At 36.5% G+C, this 22,872-nt stretch overlaps 2 protein-coding genes across 2 annotated transcripts; both read left to right on the forward strand.

Annotated features, from left to right (window-relative positions):
* Positions 1-119: 119 nt before the first annotated feature.
* tmem106bb (transmembrane protein 106Bb) lies at positions 120-3,730 on the forward strand. The gene is made up of 8 exons (XM_039681117.2): positions 120-229; positions 1,355-1,568; positions 1,680-1,743; positions 2,306-2,465; positions 2,834-2,974; positions 3,098-3,147; positions 3,315-3,368; positions 3,573-3,730. The coding sequence occupies exons 2-8, from the start codon at positions 1,364-1,366 to the stop codon at positions 3,700-3,702; spliced, it is 804 nt and encodes a 267-aa protein (XP_039537051.2). The 5' UTR covers positions 120-229; positions 1,355-1,363; the 3' UTR covers positions 3,703-3,730.
* A 7,284-nt stretch (positions 3,731-11,014) lies between these two features.
* scin (scinderin) lies at positions 11,015-20,474 on the forward strand. The gene is made up of 16 exons (XM_039681017.2): positions 11,015-11,292; positions 12,791-12,945; positions 13,400-13,561; positions 15,365-15,514; positions 15,693-15,785; positions 15,885-16,017; positions 16,099-16,187; positions 17,055-17,270; positions 17,699-17,835; positions 17,964-18,054; positions 18,181-18,351; positions 19,196-19,373; positions 19,477-19,598; positions 19,788-19,865; positions 19,987-20,047; positions 20,204-20,474. The coding sequence occupies exons 1-16, from the start codon at positions 11,100-11,102 to the stop codon at positions 20,374-20,376; spliced, it is 2,202 nt and encodes a 733-aa protein (XP_039536951.2). The 5' UTR covers positions 11,015-11,099; the 3' UTR covers positions 20,377-20,474.
* The last annotated feature ends 2,398 nt before the right edge of the window (positions 20,475-22,872 follow it).

Below are 22,872 nucleotides of genomic sequence, written 5' to 3' on the forward strand. Positions count from 1 at the left end.
CATTAATATTGACTACGTTACTCGACGTTAAGTCCGATGAGTCCAATCAAAGTCCAATGCACAGTCCGAGGAGTCGTGATTGGATACTCCATGGAGGTTAATTATTATTAATGAGATGAAGCATTTTGTGCCTATTCTGAGAAACGACGCACTGCGCATGTGCAAAAGATAAACGAATTGATAACTGCATGTCAACTGAAGCGCGCACCTAAACCGATCATCATTTTAGGTAAGAATAGAATATTTTACATATTTGATATGAGACAAGCCTATTTTAATCATAGGCGCTTCATGTATCTTCTGGTTCAGAGCAAAGCAGCCCGCTGCGTTTGTAACTTACCTTTGTTTTCAGCTAACCAGTGAGTGCTGGTGTAACGTTAGGAGCTAGCTTGTTTCTAGGCCTAACTTACAAATGGCATTGTATGTTTTTTTACTTGGCATTTCTAAACCATAACACGACACATGAATGTAGTTTCATCATATGTCATTAATCCCATAACGTTACATGATGATTGTGACCTGACGGTTGTTGTTTTAGCAAACAAAATGCTTGATGACATCGTATAACGTTACTCCTTGTCTGCATGACTGCCTCAGTCATGTAACGTTATTAACGTTATATAAGATACAATCCTTTTACTGGTATTAAATATTGTTATAGGGTTTATATCTGATAGAATTGATTTTTTTTTTTAGTTGTTCGTTAAAAGTTTCTGTTATCTTTGATTCTCTATTCAATTTGATTTTCTTCGGTTCTCAGTTAAAGAGTCTATTCTATTTATGAGTCTATTAAAGATTATTTTCTGATTCTTAAAAAATTCATTCTGTTTGTTTATTTATTGAAAAGTTCTGCTCTGTTCATTTCTACGTTTAAGGTTCTTTTGTATTTGATTTTCCAATAAAGCATATTTTACATTAGTTTATCTATTTAGTTTTTCTCTATTCAAGTTTCTGTTCTATTTGATTGACTACTACAGATTATATTCCATGTGATTCTCTATTAAAATTTATTTAGATTCTGTTCTTAATAAAGGTTCTATTCTGTTCAAATCTCTGTTTACGGTTCTGTTGCATTTGATTCTCAAAGAGATTTGATCTTTTATTAAAGATTCAATTTTAATTCTCTATTCATGATTCGGTTATTTATCATTCTCTGTTAAATTTTTCTATTTTATTTGATTCTCTATCAAAGTTCTAGTCTATTATCGATTTCATTTTCCGTTTTAAATGGTTTTGGTGGTCTTGGATATTATGCAGTTTTGTTTTTCTAGACATGCAAGTGATGTTTCACTTCGCTTTCAACCTTAGTTGTGTTTTTTTTTTTGCCCATATTAAATCTTTGATTTTATCACAGGTGTACAAAATGGGAAAGGCCCTTTCCCACTTGCCTAAGCCTACCTGTCATGATGGCTGTCAGGACAACTTAACCACATCCCCCGGGTACAGTGCCATGCAGACGGAGGACGTTAAGAACGGGGGAGACGTGTCTCAGTTCCCTTACGTGGAGTTCACTGGCCGAGACAGCGTCACCTGCCCCACATGCCAAGGCACTGGAAGGATCCCGCGAGGTACATTTAGAACAATTCATCTAGAAAGTTAATGTTGATTGAAATGTTTTTTAAAGGAACCCAATCTGAAATGTACACCATGATGTGACACACTGTGACATGTTTATGCAGGCCAAGAGAATCAGCTGGTGGCCCTGATCCCATACAGCGACCAGAGACTGAGACCAAGGAGAACGTAAGAGATTTTTGTAAAATCAGATTGTCTGTGGATCCTCAAAGTCTTAAAATGTCTTATTGTAAAAAAAAAGAAAGAAAAAAAGGCCTTAATTAACAAATGTCTTAAATCCACTTTTCAAAGGTCTTAAAAATGCAACTGAACTGACACCGTAGTCAGGTTTTAGATTTTATTTTTTGTTCTTAAACTGGTTTAATGCATACAAGTGAATTAAAATTGAATCCACTCATGTTATATTAGTATTTGTATCCCCAAATAAAATGTTTATGAATGAAATGTATTCATAAAAATGAAATATTAAATATTTCAGTCCAGTATTATTAAATTTTTTCTATATTTTACATTTGTACTGTATAAGTTTTAAAATTCTAGAGAAGTTTTGAAGATGGTATTTAAAAATATTAAATGGGATGTGCTGATGTTCTGGGAAATATTTATCCTAATGCAGTTTTGTTGAACCAGTTCTCTGTCTCGTTCCTTTTTTGAAGGTATTATTTTCTTATTCATGAAGATATTTATGTTGTGTTTGTTTTACTGATTTAGTTCTTAATCTTTGTTTCAGCAAGCTGTATGTGACTGCTTCAGTTATTGTGTGCCTGCTGCTCTCCAGCCTGGCTGTGTTCTTCCTTTTCCCACGTTCCATTGATGTGAACTATGTGGGAGTGAAGTCCGTCTACGTGTCCTATGACCAGAGCAAACGCATTGTGTATCTCAATGTTACGGTAAGTTCCTCCAGAGAAGTCATCACTCTAAACACAAGTGAGTTTAAAAGTAATCTGCTTTAAGAGATCCCAAATATGAAAATTCTGTTGTAATTTAAGGCTGGCAATATCACCCTTATTTTGCAATCAATTAACCAACTTGTTACCATTGTAAGATGGTTAGAGAAAAACTATGCATCATACATGATTGAGGATCACACACTACCTCTCACATGAGATCTGTGTGTTGTATTTCATCCCATCTGTCGTTCCAAACCTGTATAATATTTTTTCCACAGACAGATGCTTAGCAGGTTTATGCGTGTTTGAAGACAGATTTTTTTTAGATGTCTGTTCATCCTGTTCAATTGTCTTTATTTCCTTTAAAGAACTCATTGAATATTACTAACAACAACTATTACTCGGTGGACGTGGCCAACATCACAGCCCAGGTACAGTTTTCCAAGACTGTGATTGGAAAGACCCGCATTAGTAACATAACCACTATTGGCCCCCTGGATATGAAGCAGGTAGAGCTGTACTTTCAATAGCTGTTAAAATGTATGTTTCAGTATATATAATCTTTTATCATATTTGTGTTATCATTCTTTTTTTTTTTAAATTATTATTTTTATTAATTATTATTTTGTCAGATTGACTACATGGTGCCCACCACCATAGCTGATGAAATGAGCTATATGTAGTAAGTATATACTCTTTATACATGGGGAAAAAAAAAAAATATATATATATATATATATATATTTTTTTTTTTTTTTTTTTTTTTGGTAAAATCAGTATATATACTGATTTTACAATATATATATATTTTCGCTGAGTTTATACTTTTCAACTTGATCTGTTTTACAGTGACTACTGTACTCTGCAGAGCATCAAGGTGCACAACATTGTGGTTATGATGCAGTAAGTATTGTGCAAAACACGTATATTGTTTTGTTTGATTTTTTAACAATAATTTAAAAACCTTTAAAGACTGTGATTTCGATGTTAGTTTGGATAAGTGTATGTTCAGCAGTCACACAGGAAAAGCAGGTTTGAGGTAATTCTAGTGCAGTCAGGTAAATGTTCTTGCTTTATTTGTTGCTAACTTTGCTCTTTGGTTTGCAGGATAACCGTCACTACAGTGTACTTCGGCCATGCTGAGCAGGTGTCTCAGGAGATGTACCAGTATGTGGACTGTGGAGGAAACACTACAGCTCTGCATGAATATAGTCTGAATACTCCTTGGGCAGGCTAGAGCTGATCCTGATAATGTTACATCACCCTGTCCCTGACCTCTCCATTCCATGTGTCAATGTTTTGGCAAATCTGTTTGAGAGTTTACTGCACTTCTGCCAGTGAACCACTAGATGTCAGGGTGTTTGCAATTCACAAATGATGCACTTTATTTTTCATTTCCTCCAAGCAATATGAACATTAAGGGGTCTGCGTAGTTCTCAGTCCAGTTCACTTTGCCAAACAGAATCATTCATGAGTGTTGTGGTACAAGATGACAAGTGCCCTTGTCTTCTAGCACTTCTTATTTAAAACCCTTTTAAACTGACTTGATGTATTTATGTATTTGATGCCAGCTTTTTGTCAGCTGTACTTCGGGTTAATATTTTTATCGTGTTGATCCTGATATTCATTACAGTTCCAATGACGAGATCCATCTTAACCCAAACACACTAATACCTCGTTCCAGTTCAACAGAGTTGGTTCATGCTCACAGACGGCATTACATGATGCTGTTTTCTGAGGAGTCGTCGGGGTGCGTATTTGAGATTGCTTTCAACTCATGTGTGTTTCATACAAGGATCATGTGATCAAGCACAACAAAAGTTGTGCTTCATGAAAACACTTCAATCTATTTATTTTGTTTGCACTTTGATTGCAAAATTTCTCTCACAGTTATAAGCTGTCTATCTCCATGAAAAATCACCTCTAAATGCAAACTGATAAAGCACTTATATAGAATCACAATCACTGGCACCTAAGGGCAACTGACTGCTCAAATAATGGAGGAGATGACCATTCCTTCTGATTGCTTATTGTTTAGAATTTAAAGGCATTTCATATAAAAAATGTGCTTATTAAAACTAGATGTTACGCTTAGATGGAGAGAACTTTGATAACATTTTAAACAAGATGGACTATATAGAAATTTACATTTGTAAACATTTAAATCATGTTTTTTTAAAAAAAGCTTAAAAGATTATATAGCCTCTATAATAGAAGTGGCTGCTAACATGTATTGCATTTCCTTTCCACCGTTTGCTTGATGTACATGTTTGTGTGTAGTTCTTGTGATTTTGACAGAAAAAAAAAGATAAAGAAGAGCGGTTTGGACTGCTTGAGAGATACACCGACTAAAATAACATGACACCTACTGGTTTCCATGAAATAAACATGTTTTGAGTCACTTGACCTTTGTTTCTATGAATTAATGTGAGAAAAAGAATAACCTGTTTAGTTTGTTTAAATGTAATGCATTTTCTTTATTGGATTATAATATTGCTGCAATGAAAAAGTTATTTTATGTTTCGAGTACATTAATAATTCTATATAAAAACACTCGTCTTAAATAATTTATGTGCACAGGATTGAATTACAGTTTAAGCTTTGTGATTATTTATAGCATGAATAAATGTGCGGACACGTTGATCTATTTACTAGACCTGTAATTTAACAAAAATAATAAGCGCCTTTCCTAAGCTCAAGTTTTGCTTTATAGGGAGATAATGAAGTAAACATGGCATCAACAAGATACGATATTAATAAATATATACATGCACATAGACAAAAACTAAACAGAAAAACATTCAGTGTGTCCATGGTGAGTTGCAAGTAGAGAGAAGAAGAAAAATGTAAGTAGACAGTTTGAGAAACAGTTTAAATATTGTTATAATCAGTGTTGTATTCGAGACCAGAGAGGTTGGATAACCTAAGGTTGGGTCTAAAACCAGAATTAAAAGATATCTTCAAGAATTTGTAAAATATTTGGTGGTAGCAATAAAATTGGCACCATACTCAAAAACAGTAAGCCAAATATACCATGGAATCATGTGGAATGGTAAAAAGGCCACATCGTGGTGTAAAAGGTAATTTCATTTTAAATATGACTTACAATTATTACAATCAGTAAGTCCTCTTTCACATAATATTACTGCACACGAATTCTGAGTGGCTCTTATATGCAAACTGAATTATGGATGATAAGACATTTTCAATACATTGAGCAAGAGGCTCCACATCTGACCTGGGTCCTGCTGCATTTGCGTGCTGCGGTTTTTATAGTCTCAAGTCATGCACAGTTGCGCACAAGAAAGTCAGCAATCATTGGACGTTTCAATCAAACAACAAATTAAATAGATATTAACTTACAGTAATATTTTGAATGGGACTCGAGTGGACACTGGAATAAGTCCGAGTCCTAATATGTTTGAGTACGCGTGAATTCCGAGTCAAAATAATGCACACGAGTCCATGACAAGATCGCGAGACCATTAAAATATGGTCTCGAGACAGAGACCGAGTCCGAGTCTAGTTTGACAGCAAGTTCAGAAAAAGGGAAATCAAATCTAAATGACATCAGTTAATGGTCAGATATATTTTGTGAGCAAGAGATATATTATTAATTCTAGAAGTGCAAACAAGATCAAGTGTGTGACCATGGCACACATGAGTAGGAAAATTTACATTTAGGCCTACAAGACTGAAACTGAGGGTTATTGCCATTAGAGCCAACAGTGTCAATATGTATATTGAAATTGCCTAACAGAACAACTGGACATGATACAGCACAAGCCAGAGTGAGTCAGTGAGTTCAGAGAAAAAGAGATTCTAACAGTAGATTAGGAGGAATCATTCGTATGATTAGAAGAGTGGTGTAACCAAGAACTTTCAAAGCAAGCACTTGTCTATTCAACATTTCACATTATAAAATTCAGTCATGAAAACTTTCACACCATTCTCTACCATAGAGCAAAGTGGCTAAGACGTGTTTATTTCCAGAGCAGAGGGAATATGTTTGGATGAAGGTAGTCATTTGGTAATTGCTAGGTTTCCATGCGGAGTAATATATCCAATTGTTTGTAAGTAATAACTTATTGGATATGTTTAATTATTTTAACTGGGCCTAACAAGATTTAGACACAGTAAACAGAGTAAACAAGCTGAAACTTCAACTCCTTTTGAAAAACAGGAAATACAATAAAAGGGTGTCGACATCATGATACTGTATTAAAACTTGAAACTTGAGTCTTTTACTAAATCAGATTAAAAAAAAGTCAACATATTTAATGCCACAATTTCACAATAACATAAAATTAAAAAGAAAACCGGTTACGCTTTATTTTGAAGTGTCATTGTTGCAGTGTAATTATGGTGCTTAGCATAAGTGAACACACCAATACTAAAGCTGATAAAAAGAGAAAAAAAATAAAATTTTGGAAACTGATCTTAATGCCTTAATAAAAAAAATGAGGAAAAATCTAACCGTAAGGACACCAATTTTTACTATACCCAGAGATTGGCATGGGGTCATCTCTCAATGCAAATCAAGCTATTAGGCTAACTGAAAAAATGGTGAAGGGTGATGATATGCGGCTATTTTAATTCCAAAGGGCAAGGGAACTTTATCAGGATGCATATCCTGGATCCATAAAAATAACTGGCCTTTAAAACAAAAGAAAAAATCTGCCTGCCTCTATGGGAATTTAACATGGTGTCGTGATTGATGCCACCTGTATTTTAAGGAAGGACATTTATTTATTTACGTTACATCATTCATTCACAAAGAAAATTGGTGTCCTTAAAGGTTGGATTTTTCCTCATTATTTTAATAAAGGAATTAAGATCAATTTCCAAAAGATGATTTTTTTTATTCCTCTCTTTAGTCAACTTTAGCATGGGTGTGTTCACTTATGAAAATGTATATAAGTACTTCATAATATTAATTAACAACATGTACTTACTATAGGGTTTAAGGGTAAGGGTAGTTCATGAAAAGTTAATAAAAGTCACCATTTTTTTTTAAATAATGCTGTATTTATTATAAATAGTTTATCTGTGCACATCATTATTCTTTAATTCACCTCTCACTTTTTTGCATTTCTTTTCTTCTCTGATGATGTGTTTACTGGCGTGAGGGCAGGGCAACCTGTCACTCACATCACATCACAGCAATAGCAAACCACCACAATAAAAGCATCCAATCAATTCTCAAATGGACAAAATCAACAACCGGCTACCGTCCTACATTTCTTTTCTTGTACGAGAAGCTCAGATATACATCACAATAGGGAAGAAAAGACTATCTATGACAATTATTTTTCTTTTTAATTTTAGTATTTGTTTGAAAGACTTTAAGGTGCAAGACTGGCGTAGTTCATAGGAAACTTGCATATTCCCTGCAATTAATGTTATAGAGCATCATAATTGAAGTGCACAAATAACTCGGTGCAATTAAGAGATTTTCATTTCCACGCTTCCCCAGGATAACAAAAGTAATCACGTACAACTGGGTCTCATAACACAGTCTAATTAATGTTATTTCATAACCTCAACTCTTACCGTAACCCTTATTTAGAACTAACAAAATGGAAGTTCAAACAGGCAACATGGTTTTATTAGCTGGCAACAAAGCAAAGTATCCAGAGCATAGACAAATTACACAATGGCTGTCAAGGGGAACTGACAATAAGAGGCGTAATTTCCATTCAGTTGATCGCTATAATTATGTTGCAAACTTGTCTTTTTAAATAAAGGTTTTTCAGAACTGCAGAACTGTTTATAGGCACTGGTAAAGTTTTACAGAGATTCGCCAGTTTGTCTACATTTGCAAAGTGCAATTATGTGTGAATACTGAATAACAATACTTCAGATTCCTATCCGTACTCCATGGCCTGCAGCGATCCTCACATTTAATCAGGTTGTAACAATCTATTTTGTCACAAGAGAGAGCAATTATCTCCATCCCAGGTTCCTTCAGCGATGTGTTTTCATTATTCAAGGATTTGCATAATGCACTGTTGATTTTATAGCATGGTTAAATGTTCATCTGAGGAACGGGGTCTTTCTTTATCATTGCAGATGCACAGATCCCTCAAATGATGGTTGTCATAGAGACAGAACTGCAAGTGATTAGACAATTGAATTCCATGGTTCAAGTGTGCCACACCAGAGTACTGTATACTTGTAATTATCATTCTGTTTTGAAAAAAAGAATAGCCATAACTATGTGTTTTATGAGCTATAGCTTTAGATTTTGAGTGATGACTTCCTAGCCGTGTGCGCAATGCTACAGTATATTCAATATTATACTCATGATCATGTCAACCTGAATATTTGCATAATATTCATGCAAGGACACCATGAAGGTATTTTAACAATTACAGATAAACTGATTACTTGGAATGAACACCTTGGAAATGCACAGGCAATCAACGTTTTGTTTTTTTTTCAAACATGAAATTATATGGTACTTGTGCCACAGATACCATTCACTGATATGGAAAATTCCTTTGAACACATTAGTTTCACATTCAGAAATATGATCCTCAGCACAATTGATTGTTCTTGCGAAGATATTCCAGTGAAAAGTTTAGACACTTATTTTTTTTTACTTTTCACATTTTTACATAATACTAACTTAAAACTATTATATAAGACAAATGGAAGTATAGGAATAATGTAATGTATATTAAATACTGAATATTTGAGCTTCTTCAAAGTCTTAACTTTTTGTCTAGATGATTTTTCTGAAAATAATTTATTTCGATAGGCCACTTTATACATTCTACAAAAGTAACTTTACAACCACGTCAACTTATTCTTCTTACCCAAACCCCAACATCTAACAGTCGACTCTAATGAGAGTTACTTGACATCACAAAGCTACTTATAGTTCGTAGAATTTCTAAAAAGGACCATCAGAATAAAAGTGTAACCCATTTTTTTTAAGTGTAAAATAATATTTTACACATTGGAGTGGATCATATGACTGTTTTGAACCCTGGTTCGAAGGGTTGCATCTCTGATTTACACAGAGAACTGAATGCATGCACAGGAGGAAATATAACATCACTGTGACACTTTGTTGCATTGACTCTTTACTAATTTGTGCAACTGCAAGAAAGGAAAAAAAAATGTTCTGCCATCTGTGTGTGAAGAAGCAAACGCTGCATGTTGTTTGGTGCTTTAAGTGTGAATGCAACTGTCACATGTGAAAGGTGAGAGTTTCGGTTCTTAAAGACAAGAACCCTGATACACTCATATGCCAATGCAATATATTGCATTGGAATCCTATTTCTGTGAGAAAAAAATGTTTTTATGGGTAATGCACTAACATTGTGGCCATATGTGGTTGAACAGCTGCTATACAAGTTGCTATACAGGAAATGACACATTATATCTCATATTTATCTGTCCATAATGTGGGTTGACTTTATAAGTCAAGTCTGTTTTCTCTTAATTTAAATACCTAGGCTGCTATACTATAGTGGTTGTTTTGTTGGCACTGTTCACAGCTATTCTTTGCCAAGAACTAACTAGCTGGAAACCAAACATTCATTTCTCAGGATACTGTTTGAAGGCAGCGGCTTTATATTATGCCCTTGACTTCCTGAGAGATGTTCAACTTCCAAATAAACTAGTTTCCTTGTCAGGCACATGGTGTCAATGAAGGATTTTCTAACATAACTGTTTGTTTCTTATTTACAGTGAGATCTTTCATATCAGATTAACTTAATCTATATTGCTGTTTTTTTTCCGCCAGTGGTTTTTATACATTTTCTAACTAAGCTAATTTAACTTTAACCCCATCTGTTGAAGGACACAATAAGATTTTCAACCTAATTCATGATAAATATCCAATATTGATGCAAAATAAGTTGACATTGTGTCTCACCTAGAAATAATCATGTAGAAACACATATGCACAGCATTAGTCATTAATAGTGGTCGACAGAGATTTTCTTAAAATGTGCATGAATATTTACAAAAACAATGTAATATGATAGTATATGAATAGTAATGTGCAGACATTTTCTGTGCATGCATATACAATTTTTTTTTTCAAAAAACAAGGTAATATGATAGTGTATCAATTGCAATTTGTGTATGAAAAGACACTAAACAGACTCCCTATATGAAACCTTTGGAGGATGTCCATCCATTGTCCAACATTTGCTATGGAAAATGGTGGACACTTAAGGCAGAAATGGAGAAATAAATATGCTGTGAATGTAAATAAACAAATGTAGTTTCAACTATCTTTTGCTTCTCATTATCGCAACAACCTGATCAGACATGAGTCTTTCTACATCAATTTAGACAGCACTTTGTTAATTTCATTACATTCATTTAAAGTTGACCGGTGTGGGTTATGATAACATGAGAAAAACAGGGAAAAAAACAGGAAATGTAATAAAAAGATTCGCACATTTATTACTCAATTTCTTATTCACACTGCACCTCTCTTTCTCTCTCTCTCTCTTTCTCTCTGTGTGTGTGTTTAACTACTTCATGTTTCTGAACACACCCACTAATGTGTCAGTGGATACATCTGCACACTGCTGTTATTGATTCAGTGCTGTCAGGTCACAGAAGTACACCGTCTGCCTGTCACCTCGTCTCCACACACCTCTCTCAGACATGGGGCTTTACCATAAAGAGTTCGAGCAGGCTGGAAACAGCGCCGGTCTCCAGATATGGAGAATTGAAAAGATGGAACTGGTCCCTGTGCCTAAGAACTTGCATGGAAGCTTCTATATAGGCGATGCCTACCTGGTGCTCCACACTGTCAAACAGAAGAACTCGTGTTTCTATGATCTGCATTACTGGCTGGGTAAGCAGCGGTTGTTCTCTACTTTAGAAAAGTGTTTAAATCTTGTGTGTAACTCTTAACATAAAAATATTATATCATTTAATTTTATATTGTGTTAAATACTCTTTTTATAATATAAACTGTATAGAATATATTCTTTAGTCAAGTGCATGTGACTGATCTCAGATCCAGATCCTACCTCAGCACAATCTAGTAACTTATCAGGTCAAATTTATATTCACAAACTTTTGTCCAGATCTGTATGAATGATGATTATTAGGGAGGAAAAAAGAGAGAAAGAAAGTGCAAAATCTCAGTCACTACTTAAAAAGTTGAGGAAAGATGACGGCAAATTAGCTGACATGATACTGAAATGTGCACGTTGTAAATACACCATCAGATAAATGAAAAAGTATATGGCCCCAATAAAATGATGGTTTAGTATTGCGTAGGTTATAAAGTTCATTCTCAGAAGTGGTTGCTGGTTCTCATGGTTTTAATACTGGACTTTCATCTATGCACCTACTCTATAAAGAGCATGTTTTTTAATTTATGAATTAAAATGCAATTTGATATTTTGAAGTCAAAACGGTTAGGGTGATACACCTGTTCTGATGCCATAATAAATATTTGTACATTTTTAATCCTTAAATGTTAATATTTATATATTTTTAAAGCTTAACTGCTTATTAATATTTAAAATCATATGATCCAGGCAACATGTAAACATGCAGGGGGGAAATTATGTGATAGAGAGGACCCATGCAGTCCCTTATGTCAAGGTGAATTCATCTCTAAAAATGTTTTAAAATGGTACTTATTTATGACAGTGTCAAAATGCCATGTTATGCGACTTCCTAAAAACTTGATCTTTAATTCCGGAGAAGCCTCATGTGGTCAAGTTGGAAAAGATCAGAAAACACAGAAAGATCACGTAGAAAATGAAATAATGAAATTTAGAAGCCATTTAGTTAACCATTTGCACTTAACGGTTTCCTTCCTCTGCTAAGTGAAAGCACTTTCTTTGCCCCATTAGATGTCTTATAACGTCAATATCGCTGTGATGTTTTGGCCTTGAGTTTATAGGTGTCCGTAACCACACACACACACACACTCCATTATGAGTCATTAACCTTCCAATGTAAATGGATTCCTTAATGATGTTTCTACCATATCTTTTTTGTCAAGTCATTTACCCAATAAAAGCCTTCCACAAAAAGTCACATAGAAAGTCACATAGCTTGTATACAGCACATCTGTGGTCACAAGCAAAAGCTAATACAGCAGGCTTTAAAGTGTCAAAACTGATGCTGGGTGAAAAGAATAAACACTTTGGGTATCAGTTGTCATCAAAGTGTGAAAACAAACAGCTCTTTCTAGTTTAGAAATGCAATGCTCATGCCTTTGAGGAGCTGCAAGTGTAAAATAATCAAATAAAAAAAACCAATCACTTAATTATTAACCTGAATTAATAGGCCACAGAAGTAGGTTTGGATGAAGTCTCTTTGTCTCTCTCTAGGTAAAGATTGCTCCCAAGATGAAAGTACAGCCGCGGCCATCTTTACCATTCAGATGGATGACTACCTAGGAGGTAAACCAGTCCAGTACCGTGAAATCCAGGGCTTTGAGTCCAACAACTTTACCAGCTACTTTAAAGGCGGGATCACATATAAGGTTTGAGACTGTTAATATCCCTTCTATTCCTGCTTTTGTTCTCTATTGACTCCCAACAGAGTACTATTATTTATCTTACTTCAGGTCTGCCTTACGTTAAACAGAAAGCCGTTGTTTAAACTGATGGAAACACTGACAGTTGCAGCATTTATTTTGCCAGTTGAGAAAATGTTTCCTAGACTTCACAGTGCAAATCTAGGATTAGTCGTTTTGTTTACAATTAGGGCGAGGTCAAGTACCTTCACACTTAGGACCTTCTGTTTTTCACAAGCCCAAACATTCAAGATGGTCTGAGGGAATGTTGTGTTATAGCACGTGTTTGGGGACATTCAACTCCTCAGTGTTGCATTTGGCCTCAGACTGTGTCTTGCAAATGTGTTTAAAAACGGAAAGTGTTTGAAAATAGAAAAACAAAAAGAAAGAGCAGAGGAATAATATTTTCTTACCTCCTCAGACCGGAGGTGTGGCATCTGGATTTCAACACGTGGTCACCAATGATCTTACTGCCCGTCGACTCTTCCACATCAAGGGCAGGCGCACTGTCCGGGCCACAGAAGTGCCTCTCTCCTGGGCCAGCTTCAACAACGGCGACTGCTTCATAGCTGATCTAGGAGCAGTAAGACCTGCTGCATCAACAAACACACAAATGGCTGCATTAAGGCTGCGATATTCACCTAAAAATGAAGTGTGTCATCATTCATTCACCCTCCCATCACTCCGAAATTATGATTAGACCTTTTCCGTGGAACATCCATGGAAGTATTTACTGCAGAAAAAAAATGTCCACACTGTGCAAACATGAATACTGCAGTTGGGAAATTAAAAAAAAAAGAATACAATCCATTGAAGTATTCCATGAGACTATATAATCTTCTATATAATCTTTCTATATAATCTTGAGGGTGACTAAATGATGAACTTGAAGTGAGTAAATCTGTCATTTGAAAAGCAGGGGAACTATTTAAGTTGCTAAATTAGTTAATTTTGAGCAATAATCTACAAATCTTTCAATGCAGAGTTAACAAATAAAAAGAAACTGAATGTATTACACATTTCTTTAGACAGTAACAGGCTGGTTCACTTGTGGAGTGTGTATTTAATATCACTCTGTATGCACTTATGGGTGGGTTTTATAATTGCATTGCTGTCAAATTACTTTGTCAACATACTGTGTAGAGCAAATGTTATGAGAGCACAAGGAGATGAACCATGTCTCACGCCAATCAGCAGATGCATCTATAAAGCATCGAACAGGCTCTTGCTGACAATGCACAGCATGGGATGGTTTACAGGAAGATTAAATCTGATAATACCACTTGACTGAATGATTGCAACTTAGTGCTGCTCTCTCTCACATCTCTAAAGACCATAAACATCACAGACAAATCCTGACTGATGCCATTACAAAATGACAGTATAAAACAATTAAAGGGACAGTTCACTTTGAAATGAATTTTTGATATGTTTTAGCTTACCTCAAGGGCATCCAAGATGTAGGTGTCTTTGTTTCCACAGTATTTTCAATTTTGACATTTTTTAGTCAAACCGTTGTTGTCTATCAGTCATACACTGGAGGCTAAGGGGGTCCACCAAAAAAGCATGCACAGAGAAGTCAAAATTAAACATGATTTAATGACTCGTAAATGTAAGTACACATTGATGGCCTAAGACACGAAACGAGCGGTTTGTGGGAGAAAACGAACAGTATTTATATCGTTTTTTCCTCTTGTACTCATAGCCGTGACAAAATGATCTGACGATTCATTGACGATTTCGGTATATCTAAATATGTTTAGGAAAAGGTAAAACTTCCGAAATCTCCGTGTAAATATTGAGTGACGTCACATGCAAGCGATCACTTCCGGCGTAACATTGAACTGATTCAGTTCGGTTCAGTTGGACATTGCACAACTGATTCAGATCACTTGGACGTCACTGTGTGATTACACGAGGTAAAAACGAAATACTGTTCGTTTTCTCACAAAAACCGCTCGTTTCGTGTCTTAGATCATCAATGTGTACTTACATTTACGAGTTATTAAATCATGTTTAATTTTGACTTCTCTGTGCATGCTGTGCAAGCCTCCAGTCTATGACTGATAGACAACAACGGTTTGATTGAAAAATGTCAAAATTGAAAATACTGTGGAAACAAAGACACCTACATCTAGGATGCCCTTGAGGTAAGCTAAAACATATCAAAAATTTATTTCAAAGTGAACTATCCCTTTAAACAGTTGTATTTCCAAAGGTAGAGACAATTCGCTAAAATTATTTCTTAAGAAAGGGCATGTGTCACTGACAAATTTACAAAGAAAGAAATCAATTTTTGAGGTCAATGTCTTCCTAGGAGGTCTGCCAGCTATTTGTCTATATGTGTAACAAGATCCCCAACAATTGAACCGATTTCTGAAACTAGGAAATCTACCAATGGTGTGGGTCTAAGTGCAACAAGTTTGAGCGCCTCAAAGCTGCACAGGTAGCCACTGGCATCCGAGACAACGAGAGGAACGGACGGGCCCAGCTGGTGGTTGTAGAGGAAGGACAGGAACCAGCAGAGATGAAGAAGGTATCAAGTAAAAGTGTCAAATCACACCTGAAGTTTGCCAGAGTTTGCATGCAACGGGTAACTGGGACCCGGTTGAACTTGCTTATTTTTGACCACAATCATGTTTGCTATAGGCAGTACGATATCCAGTTTAGCTGGAAAGTTTGACATATTCATACCTTGACTTTGAACATCACAGGTTCTCGGTGAGAAGCCTGAGATTCCTGAAGGCGATGACAACGAGGATGCGGTTGCTGACATGTCAAACAGGAAAATGGCCAAACTTTATATGGTAAACAAGTCTGTACATTTCTGTTTAAATTATCTATATGCAAATTCAACAGACAGGAACTGTCACATGATATCACTTAAATGCCATTGCGCTTTACAGGTATCAGATGCAACAGGAAAAATGCAAGTGTCACTTGTGTCAGAGGAGAATCCGTTTACCCAAAGTGACTTGTTGTCTGAGGAATGCTTCATTCTGGACCATGGAAAAAACAAAATGATCTTTGTATGGAAAGGTATCTGTAGACTGAAGCCATTACACAAAGGAGTTGCGTGACATTCTACCAAGGTGACTGACCTCATTTTTGATGATTTAGGCCGCAACGCAAATCCAAGTGAGAGGAAGGAAGCCATGAAAACAGCTGAGGGCTTCATTAAGCAGATGGGATATCCCGCAAACACCCAGGTTTAGCAATTCACATCACTCTTAGATGTAGCAACACTGTCAATATGGTACCTTTAGGGGAACAATCGCTTATCAAGGCAGGATCTTTATACCTTATTTAGGCCTAAAATGTTTATAGAAGTACACAACGCATTCTCACCCCAAGGCGTCACCTTTGACCATGCTTCAATATTTGACGTTTTAGGCGCCCTTTAGCGTCACTTACATGACGCGATCCTACGGCGTCATCTAACTGACGCTAAAGGAAAGCGTCAGCTAGAGGACGCGGTTAGGTTTAGGTGTGGGGTGGGGGTAGGGTACACGCGATCCTAGGGCGTCATCTAACTGACGCTAAAGGGCGCCTAAAGCGTCAGATATTGAAGCATGTCCAAATGCTTCCCAAGGCGTCAGTTAAGTGACGCCTTGGGGGTGAGAATGGGCTGAAGTACATGTTACTACTGTCAGGTAAAATTAACCTTTTAGGGGTAGATATTTTTGCACTTTTTATTTTTATCGACAGGGGATAAGTATAGTCTTAGGGTTATCCCAACACTATCTCTCGCCCAATTCGTACGAATTCGACGAATGATTAAAAAGTGTCTAATTCGTACTAATTCGTACGACCTCACTCGTACGAATTTGTACCATTTGTCTAAACCCACGTGATGGGTAGGTTTATGGGCGGGGTAAGGGGTAGGTCATTCGTACGAATTCATACGAATTGGCCAATTCGTAAAATATGTACGATTTAGCAAAATCGTACTAATTCGTACGAGTGAGGTCGTATGAATTGTTACGAATTAGCCACTTTTTAATCATTCGTCGAATTCGTACGACTTGGTCGTGAGATCGGGTTGGTTATCCAGGTCATTTTGTCTTTGTACACAGATCCAGGTCCTTCCAGAGGGTGGAGAGACACCCATCTTTAAGCAGTTCTTCAAAAACTGGAAAGAGAAGGACCAGTCTGAGGGTCTAGGCAGAGTCTTCGTCACCGAGCGGATCGCCAAGATTCAACAAGCCGAGTTTGATGCCTCAAAGCTGCATGAGTCTCAGCAAATGGCTGCTCAGTACAACATGGTCGACGACGGCACTGGAAAAACCCAGGTCACTATTTGCATACAAAAGATCAGAGATTGTACAAGTGAAATTGTGCTTGCGTTGGTTGCGGATGAGCATCTTACTGTCAAAATGAAACTGTTGCACAATTTATGGCTTCTCAGTGAAAGGCTTTCACAGGCGAAATCCAGCAATGTTAATAAGAATCCATGCGATCTGGAATTTGCTTGAGGACGAAAGCAGGTTTAAAAGTGACTTCTGTTTGACCTGTGCTATATACATTAATATACTACTGACAATAGACTGGACCTTTCTGTACACAAAATTTCACCTATTTGAGCACATCTTAAGAAGACTTCATTGCACAATAATTATAGATTGTTCTCTATTATCAACGAAAATCACTGGATGAAATCCAGCCATTCTAAACTGTGAATTTGTTTGATGGATATTCTTAATCTGATGTTGTTTCACAGATTTGGAGAGTGGAGAGTGGAAATACTGGAGGAGATACCAAGGTTCCTGTAGACCCAGAGACATATGGCCAGTTCTATGGAGGGGACTGCTATATCATTTTATATACTTACACCAAGGGACAAATCATTTACACTTGGTAAGCTCTGTATAAGTGGCTAGTTTCCGGAGGGAGAGTCAAATCATGCAGACACACACACACACACAAAAACACACACACACAAAAAAAATCAAATAAGGCTTATCTCTCTATGCTTTGACCCTCAGGCAAGGTTCCAGCAGCACAATAGATGAACTGACAGCTTCAGCCTTTCTCACTGTTGAACTGGACCGTTCGCTGGGAGGAAATGCTGTTCAGGTGATGGTAGTTTGAATTTTATCGATTGTAAATAGGGCTGGATTATGGAGTTAACACGACTGGACTAAACACGACTAACCCGGGGCTATTATCTTACCATGGTGTTTCCATTCCACATCCATCCAGGTGCGAGTGACTCAAGGGAAGGAACCACCTCATTTGCTGAGTCTCTTCAAGGAAAAGCCTCTGATCGTGTATAAGAATGGGACTTCTAGGAAGGGGGGACAGGCACCCGCACCTCCAACCCGCCTCTTTCAAGTGCGCAGGAACCTGGGCACAATTACACGAATTTGTGAGGTGAGTCCTGGTCTCTGGTTAAGTACAATGTCCAGAAACAGTTTGGTCACATGAAATTACCAGGAAAAGGAAGATACACCTCAACCAAGTATCTTGTGCATGGTTTACAAGTCTAACCTAGGGATGCACGATATATCGGCCAGCATATCGGTATCGGCCGATATATGTTCATTTTTAATGTTATCGTTATCGGCCTGGTAAGAAAATGTGGCCGATAAATTAAAGCCGATAAATAATGTATTATTCCCTTCAGCTGAGACACTTGTTGAGCACTGTTTATGTTTTTGAATTTCTTGAAATATGATTGAAATCTCTTCAAAAAATGAAAATACGGTTCGGCACAACATGCGCACCGCAAATCTGTCATATCGGCTATACAAAATTATAAAGAGAACATCATTGTAATCGTGCGCTTGGGACATGGACTTAATAGTGAGACTTTTGTTTTCATAATCAGGCTCTCAAAATTAGATAAAAATTTGGATTTTTGAAAAATTTTTGAAATTTGAAATTTATCGGCTGATATATCGGTTATCGGCTTTCAAAAATAAAGAATTATCGGTATCGGCCAAAATTTTCATATCGGTGCATCCCTAGTCTAACCTGATCATTTATAGTCAGTAGATTGTCCCAGCTGGTTGGTGTCAGTAAACCACCATGTGGTGGAGCTGAGGTTAACATGTTAGACTTTCTAGCTCATCCTGCTTAGCACTGGCAGATTTTCTAGGCCACGATGGTGGAGATCTCTGCTTGATGTTCCAGAACATTTAACCATCTTTTGGTTAGCGTGACCTGTTTTTAATTTACGAATTTCCTCTGAATGTGTTGGTCTGTGGTCTAACAGGTGGATGCTAAAGCATCAAGCTTGAACACCAATGACGCCTACCTGCTGAAGTTACCACAGGGGGATGGGTACGTGTGGAACGGGAAGGGGGCGAGCGAGGAAGAGGAACGAGGGGCAAAGTACATGAGTGAGAAGCTGAAGTGCAAAACCAAGTCAGTTACTGAAGGAAATGAGCCTGGTATGGCCAATGTGTAACAAATTCAATTCACACTCTTCATCCTTTTTAATCACACATTGGTGGGTGACAGGAGTTTTTTATATTGCTCATTTTCCATTTAAAGAGGACTTCTGGAAGGCTCTGGGTGGAAAGACAGAGTATCAGAAATCTGAGATGTTGCAGAATAAAACTATACCCCATCCTCCCCGTATGTTCGCCTGCTCCAACAAAAGTGGCAGGTTCATCGTGAGTATCCTAGACTCTGATAAGAGTAAACCAAAGTCCAGTTCAGTTTCACTTTTGGTTATTGCTTTCAAAAATGATTTTGCATGAAATACATATAAAACATGCCTTGTCTTTCTGTGATAACCGCTCAGATACCGGTACATATAGGCAAAATATTGTTTGGACACTAATGCATTTTTACAACTATAGATTGAAGAAGTTTCTGGTGAGTTTAACCAAGATGACCTGGCAGAGGATGATGTCATGTTACTGGATGTCTGGGATCAGGTTAGAGAGTTATCTCATGATTACATCCTTAATTACGTCTCTGAGAATATTTAATATTCAAAGATTTTTCCTGACTTTGGTTTCGCGATACATGTCTCTGACCCCTGATTTAATATCTCAGGTCTTTGTGTGGATTGGAAAGGATGCCAATGAGGTGGAGAGGACTGAGTCTGTAAAAGCTGGTGAGATGCAGCAGGCACATATTCCTTAAAAAACATTTGAAATCTGAAACCCCTTTAAGCCTTTAACAGGTTTAACTGCATGCTTGAACAGATCATATGACACAGTTTAAACATGAAATAAAATATCATGTAAAGTAAGTATTTGTACCTTTGCAGCAAGGACTTACATTGAGACAGACCCATCAGGACGGGACAAGGGGACTTCTGTGGTGGTGGTAAAGCAGGGGCATGAGCCCCCCACATTCACCGGCTGGTTCCTTGGGTGGGACGTCTCGCGATGGGAGAGTGACCTCATGGCAAGAGCAGTGGGATCACTGCAGGTGAACTGAGGACTCCAGGTTAACTCAACAGACTTATCTGGGGAGATAAAAACAGATAGTTGTTTACTGAAGCATGATTCGTGAATTGTATTGGACTGTTATTCAAATCCTTTGAAAAATATGCCATATGTCCAACATATGAAATTACTCAATAATGTTCAAGTCATAAAGTTGGGGTTTCACTTAGAATTGTTTGGAATTCTGTAAGCATGATTTAAATTGTACAATTAAAAAATCAATAAATTTTTTGAAAAAAAAAAAAAAATTGTTTCTTAGTCAATGCAGCACACAAGAGCCTCCTAGAAACAAGAGACATATTTCAACGAGTAATAACTGAAGATATTCTAGAACTGTTGTTTTAGTTTTGCTGACCACTGATATGTGCAAAATACTGTAAAAAGTACTTTGGCCAAGTGATGGTATAAGAGGATAATGGTACATTGAAAAACACCATTATTTCCCTGAAGTACTTCCAGAAACATCATCGTGTAAACACTGATTACAATTTTATTAAAAAGGTGATGGTTAAAGTTCATCACACCAATTTATTTTTCTTTTTTGTACATACAAATTGTAATTTGATCATAGATACAAAGCCTTAAAATTCCTTTTTATCCAGGAATCTTCCATATCACTTAATAAGCATTTGAACAATGGTGAAATATGTGTGGCGGCTAACAATGTCTTATTGTGCATGGACAGCCAGCCAAATGGTTTGGTCAAATGCATGATACACTCCTGATAAGAGTCATAAGAAGGGAGGTTCATAGTTTCACTTTGTTAGTGAGAACATCTCATAGACTTGCACTGTTTTTATATCAGGGTAATCATACTTCATATGTCCAAATCCAACCCCTAATCCCTAAAACTGACCCTCGCCTGTGCACATCATTATACTTTAGTTAGGTCTGGCTTAAACTATAGGTCTGGCTTAGTTGGTGCTCAACAGGTTTCACTATTGAATATAGTATAATAGTAAAATAGACAAATATTTTGGACCTCACAACAAGCATAACCAACCCTGCAAACAACTGCATATAAATCATGATCAAAATACTTGTAAACATGGCAGTGGTCACATTTGTGACACAGGTGGGTTTTTAGTAGACTGTTGTAAAATTACCGTTTCATTTACATGAACAATGAAAGTAAAAAAATAAATTATAAAAAAAGACATACATTTATATACTTGATTTATCATTCCATTTCCCCCACAACTGGTAAACATTTTTTATTATTATTATGTTCCTATGTTATTTTGACTCTGGACTATTTTTGTTGTGACTAAAGGACTAATCTAATAAAGCGCAGCTGTAAAACCTGTCGCCTATGGCATGCAGTTGGTTTCCAAGGATAGCCTATCCAATGAATGAGCAGAATATATGGGCTTGCTTATGCTTCCATTGGCCTAATGGAAAGCATGGTGAACAATACTAACAATAACGGCCCATGTGGTGTTTCCTCCCAGTACCACAAGATGGCGCACAAGTGAAATAAACAAAAAGATTACGCACAAATTCATCACAATTTTTGTTCAGCCTAAATTAAGTGCTGCTGCTAGATCTATAAAACTGATTTATATGACTAAAAACTCATTTCTAGATTTTCAAATAAGCAAAATTGTTACCTTAAACATGTTGATTGTAAGAAGTTTTCATATTTTTTAACGTATTTTGTACATTTCTTGAATAGGCATATTTTACTTGACATGCCAATGTAGTTATGTTGTCTTTTTAGGTGATAGACCAATTAACCTCTGTACTGAATTAACTTGTTTATTAAGGAACTTAGACGAACGATTGTTTAAGGACGAGCAATTAAGCCAGTCTAGCGTAGCTATTCAGTTAGATCTCCGGTGTTGCCTATGAATACGTGCATGGCAGCACGTCCATCACTGGGTAATTGTGTATTGATATAGCACGGCTAAATGTTCTGACACTTTGATATGCCTCCTTTCTTTGAAAAGAGTTGCTCACTTATGTTTATTCTCTTTTGCTTTCCTTTAGACATTTAATTCGTTTTCATGTTGTTAATTGACGTAGGCCTACCTTTTTTCACTTTTTAAGTTCAGGCAGCTCTTTTACTGGGATTCCCCCCCCACCACACACACAAACAAGTTATGTTAAAATAATATCCTACATTTCCCCTCTGCAAATTATCACCAATCATGTCTCCATATTCCCTTTGTGTTTATTAATATGTTAGAATCGAACTTTCGAACTTATACATTGCTTAAAGCGTTAACAAACGGATTGAATGTTCGTGATTCGGATGAGATTTACCCAAAAAGTGAAAATTCTGTTAGCATTTACTCACCCTGATGTTGTTCCAAACCTAATTAGTTTCTTCCCTCTATTGAACACAAACGAAAATATTTTTTATAAAGTAGGCTAGAATCAATCTGGAACACTAATATTTTTTATGCAGCTACAGCAGATTTTTATAAAATATATTTTAAATTATCTTGGTAATCAAACAGAATGCTGGCAAACTCATAAGTTACAG

The sequence above is a fragment of the Pimephales promelas genome, chromosome 18 (genome assembly GCF_988280905.1).
Source record: "Pimephales promelas chromosome 18, fPimPro1.hap1.1, whole genome shotgun sequence".
In the NCBI taxonomy this organism is placed as follows: domain Eukaryota; kingdom Metazoa; phylum Chordata; class Actinopteri; order Cypriniformes; family Leuciscidae; genus Pimephales; species Pimephales promelas.

Bases quoted from the DNA above. Each gene is read 5' to 3' on its own strand.
- tmem106bb (XM_039681117.2), top strand. From the start codon at position 1,364: ATGGGAAAGGCCCTTTCCCACTTGCCTAAGCCTACCTGTCATGATGGC. The intron at 1,744-2,305 runs GTAAGAGATTTT...TCTTTGTTTCAG, and splicing joins AGACTGAGACCAAGGAGAAC to CAAGCTGTATGTGACTGCTT. The intron at 2,975-3,097 runs GTAGAGCTGTAC...TTATTTTGTCAG, and splicing joins GCCCCCTGGATATGAAGCAG to ATTGACTACATGGTGCCCAC.
- scin (XM_039681017.2), top strand. From the start codon at position 11,100: ATGGGGCTTTACCATAAAGAGTTCGAGCAGGCTGGAAACAGCGCCGGT. The intron at 16,188-17,054 runs GTTTAGCAATTC...CTTTGTACACAG, and splicing joins GATATCCCGCAAACACCCAG to ATCCAGGTCCTTCCAGAGGG. The intron at 19,599-19,787 runs GTGAGTATCCTA...TTACAACTATAG, and splicing joins ACAAAAGTGGCAGGTTCATC to ATTGAAGAAGTTTCTGGTGA.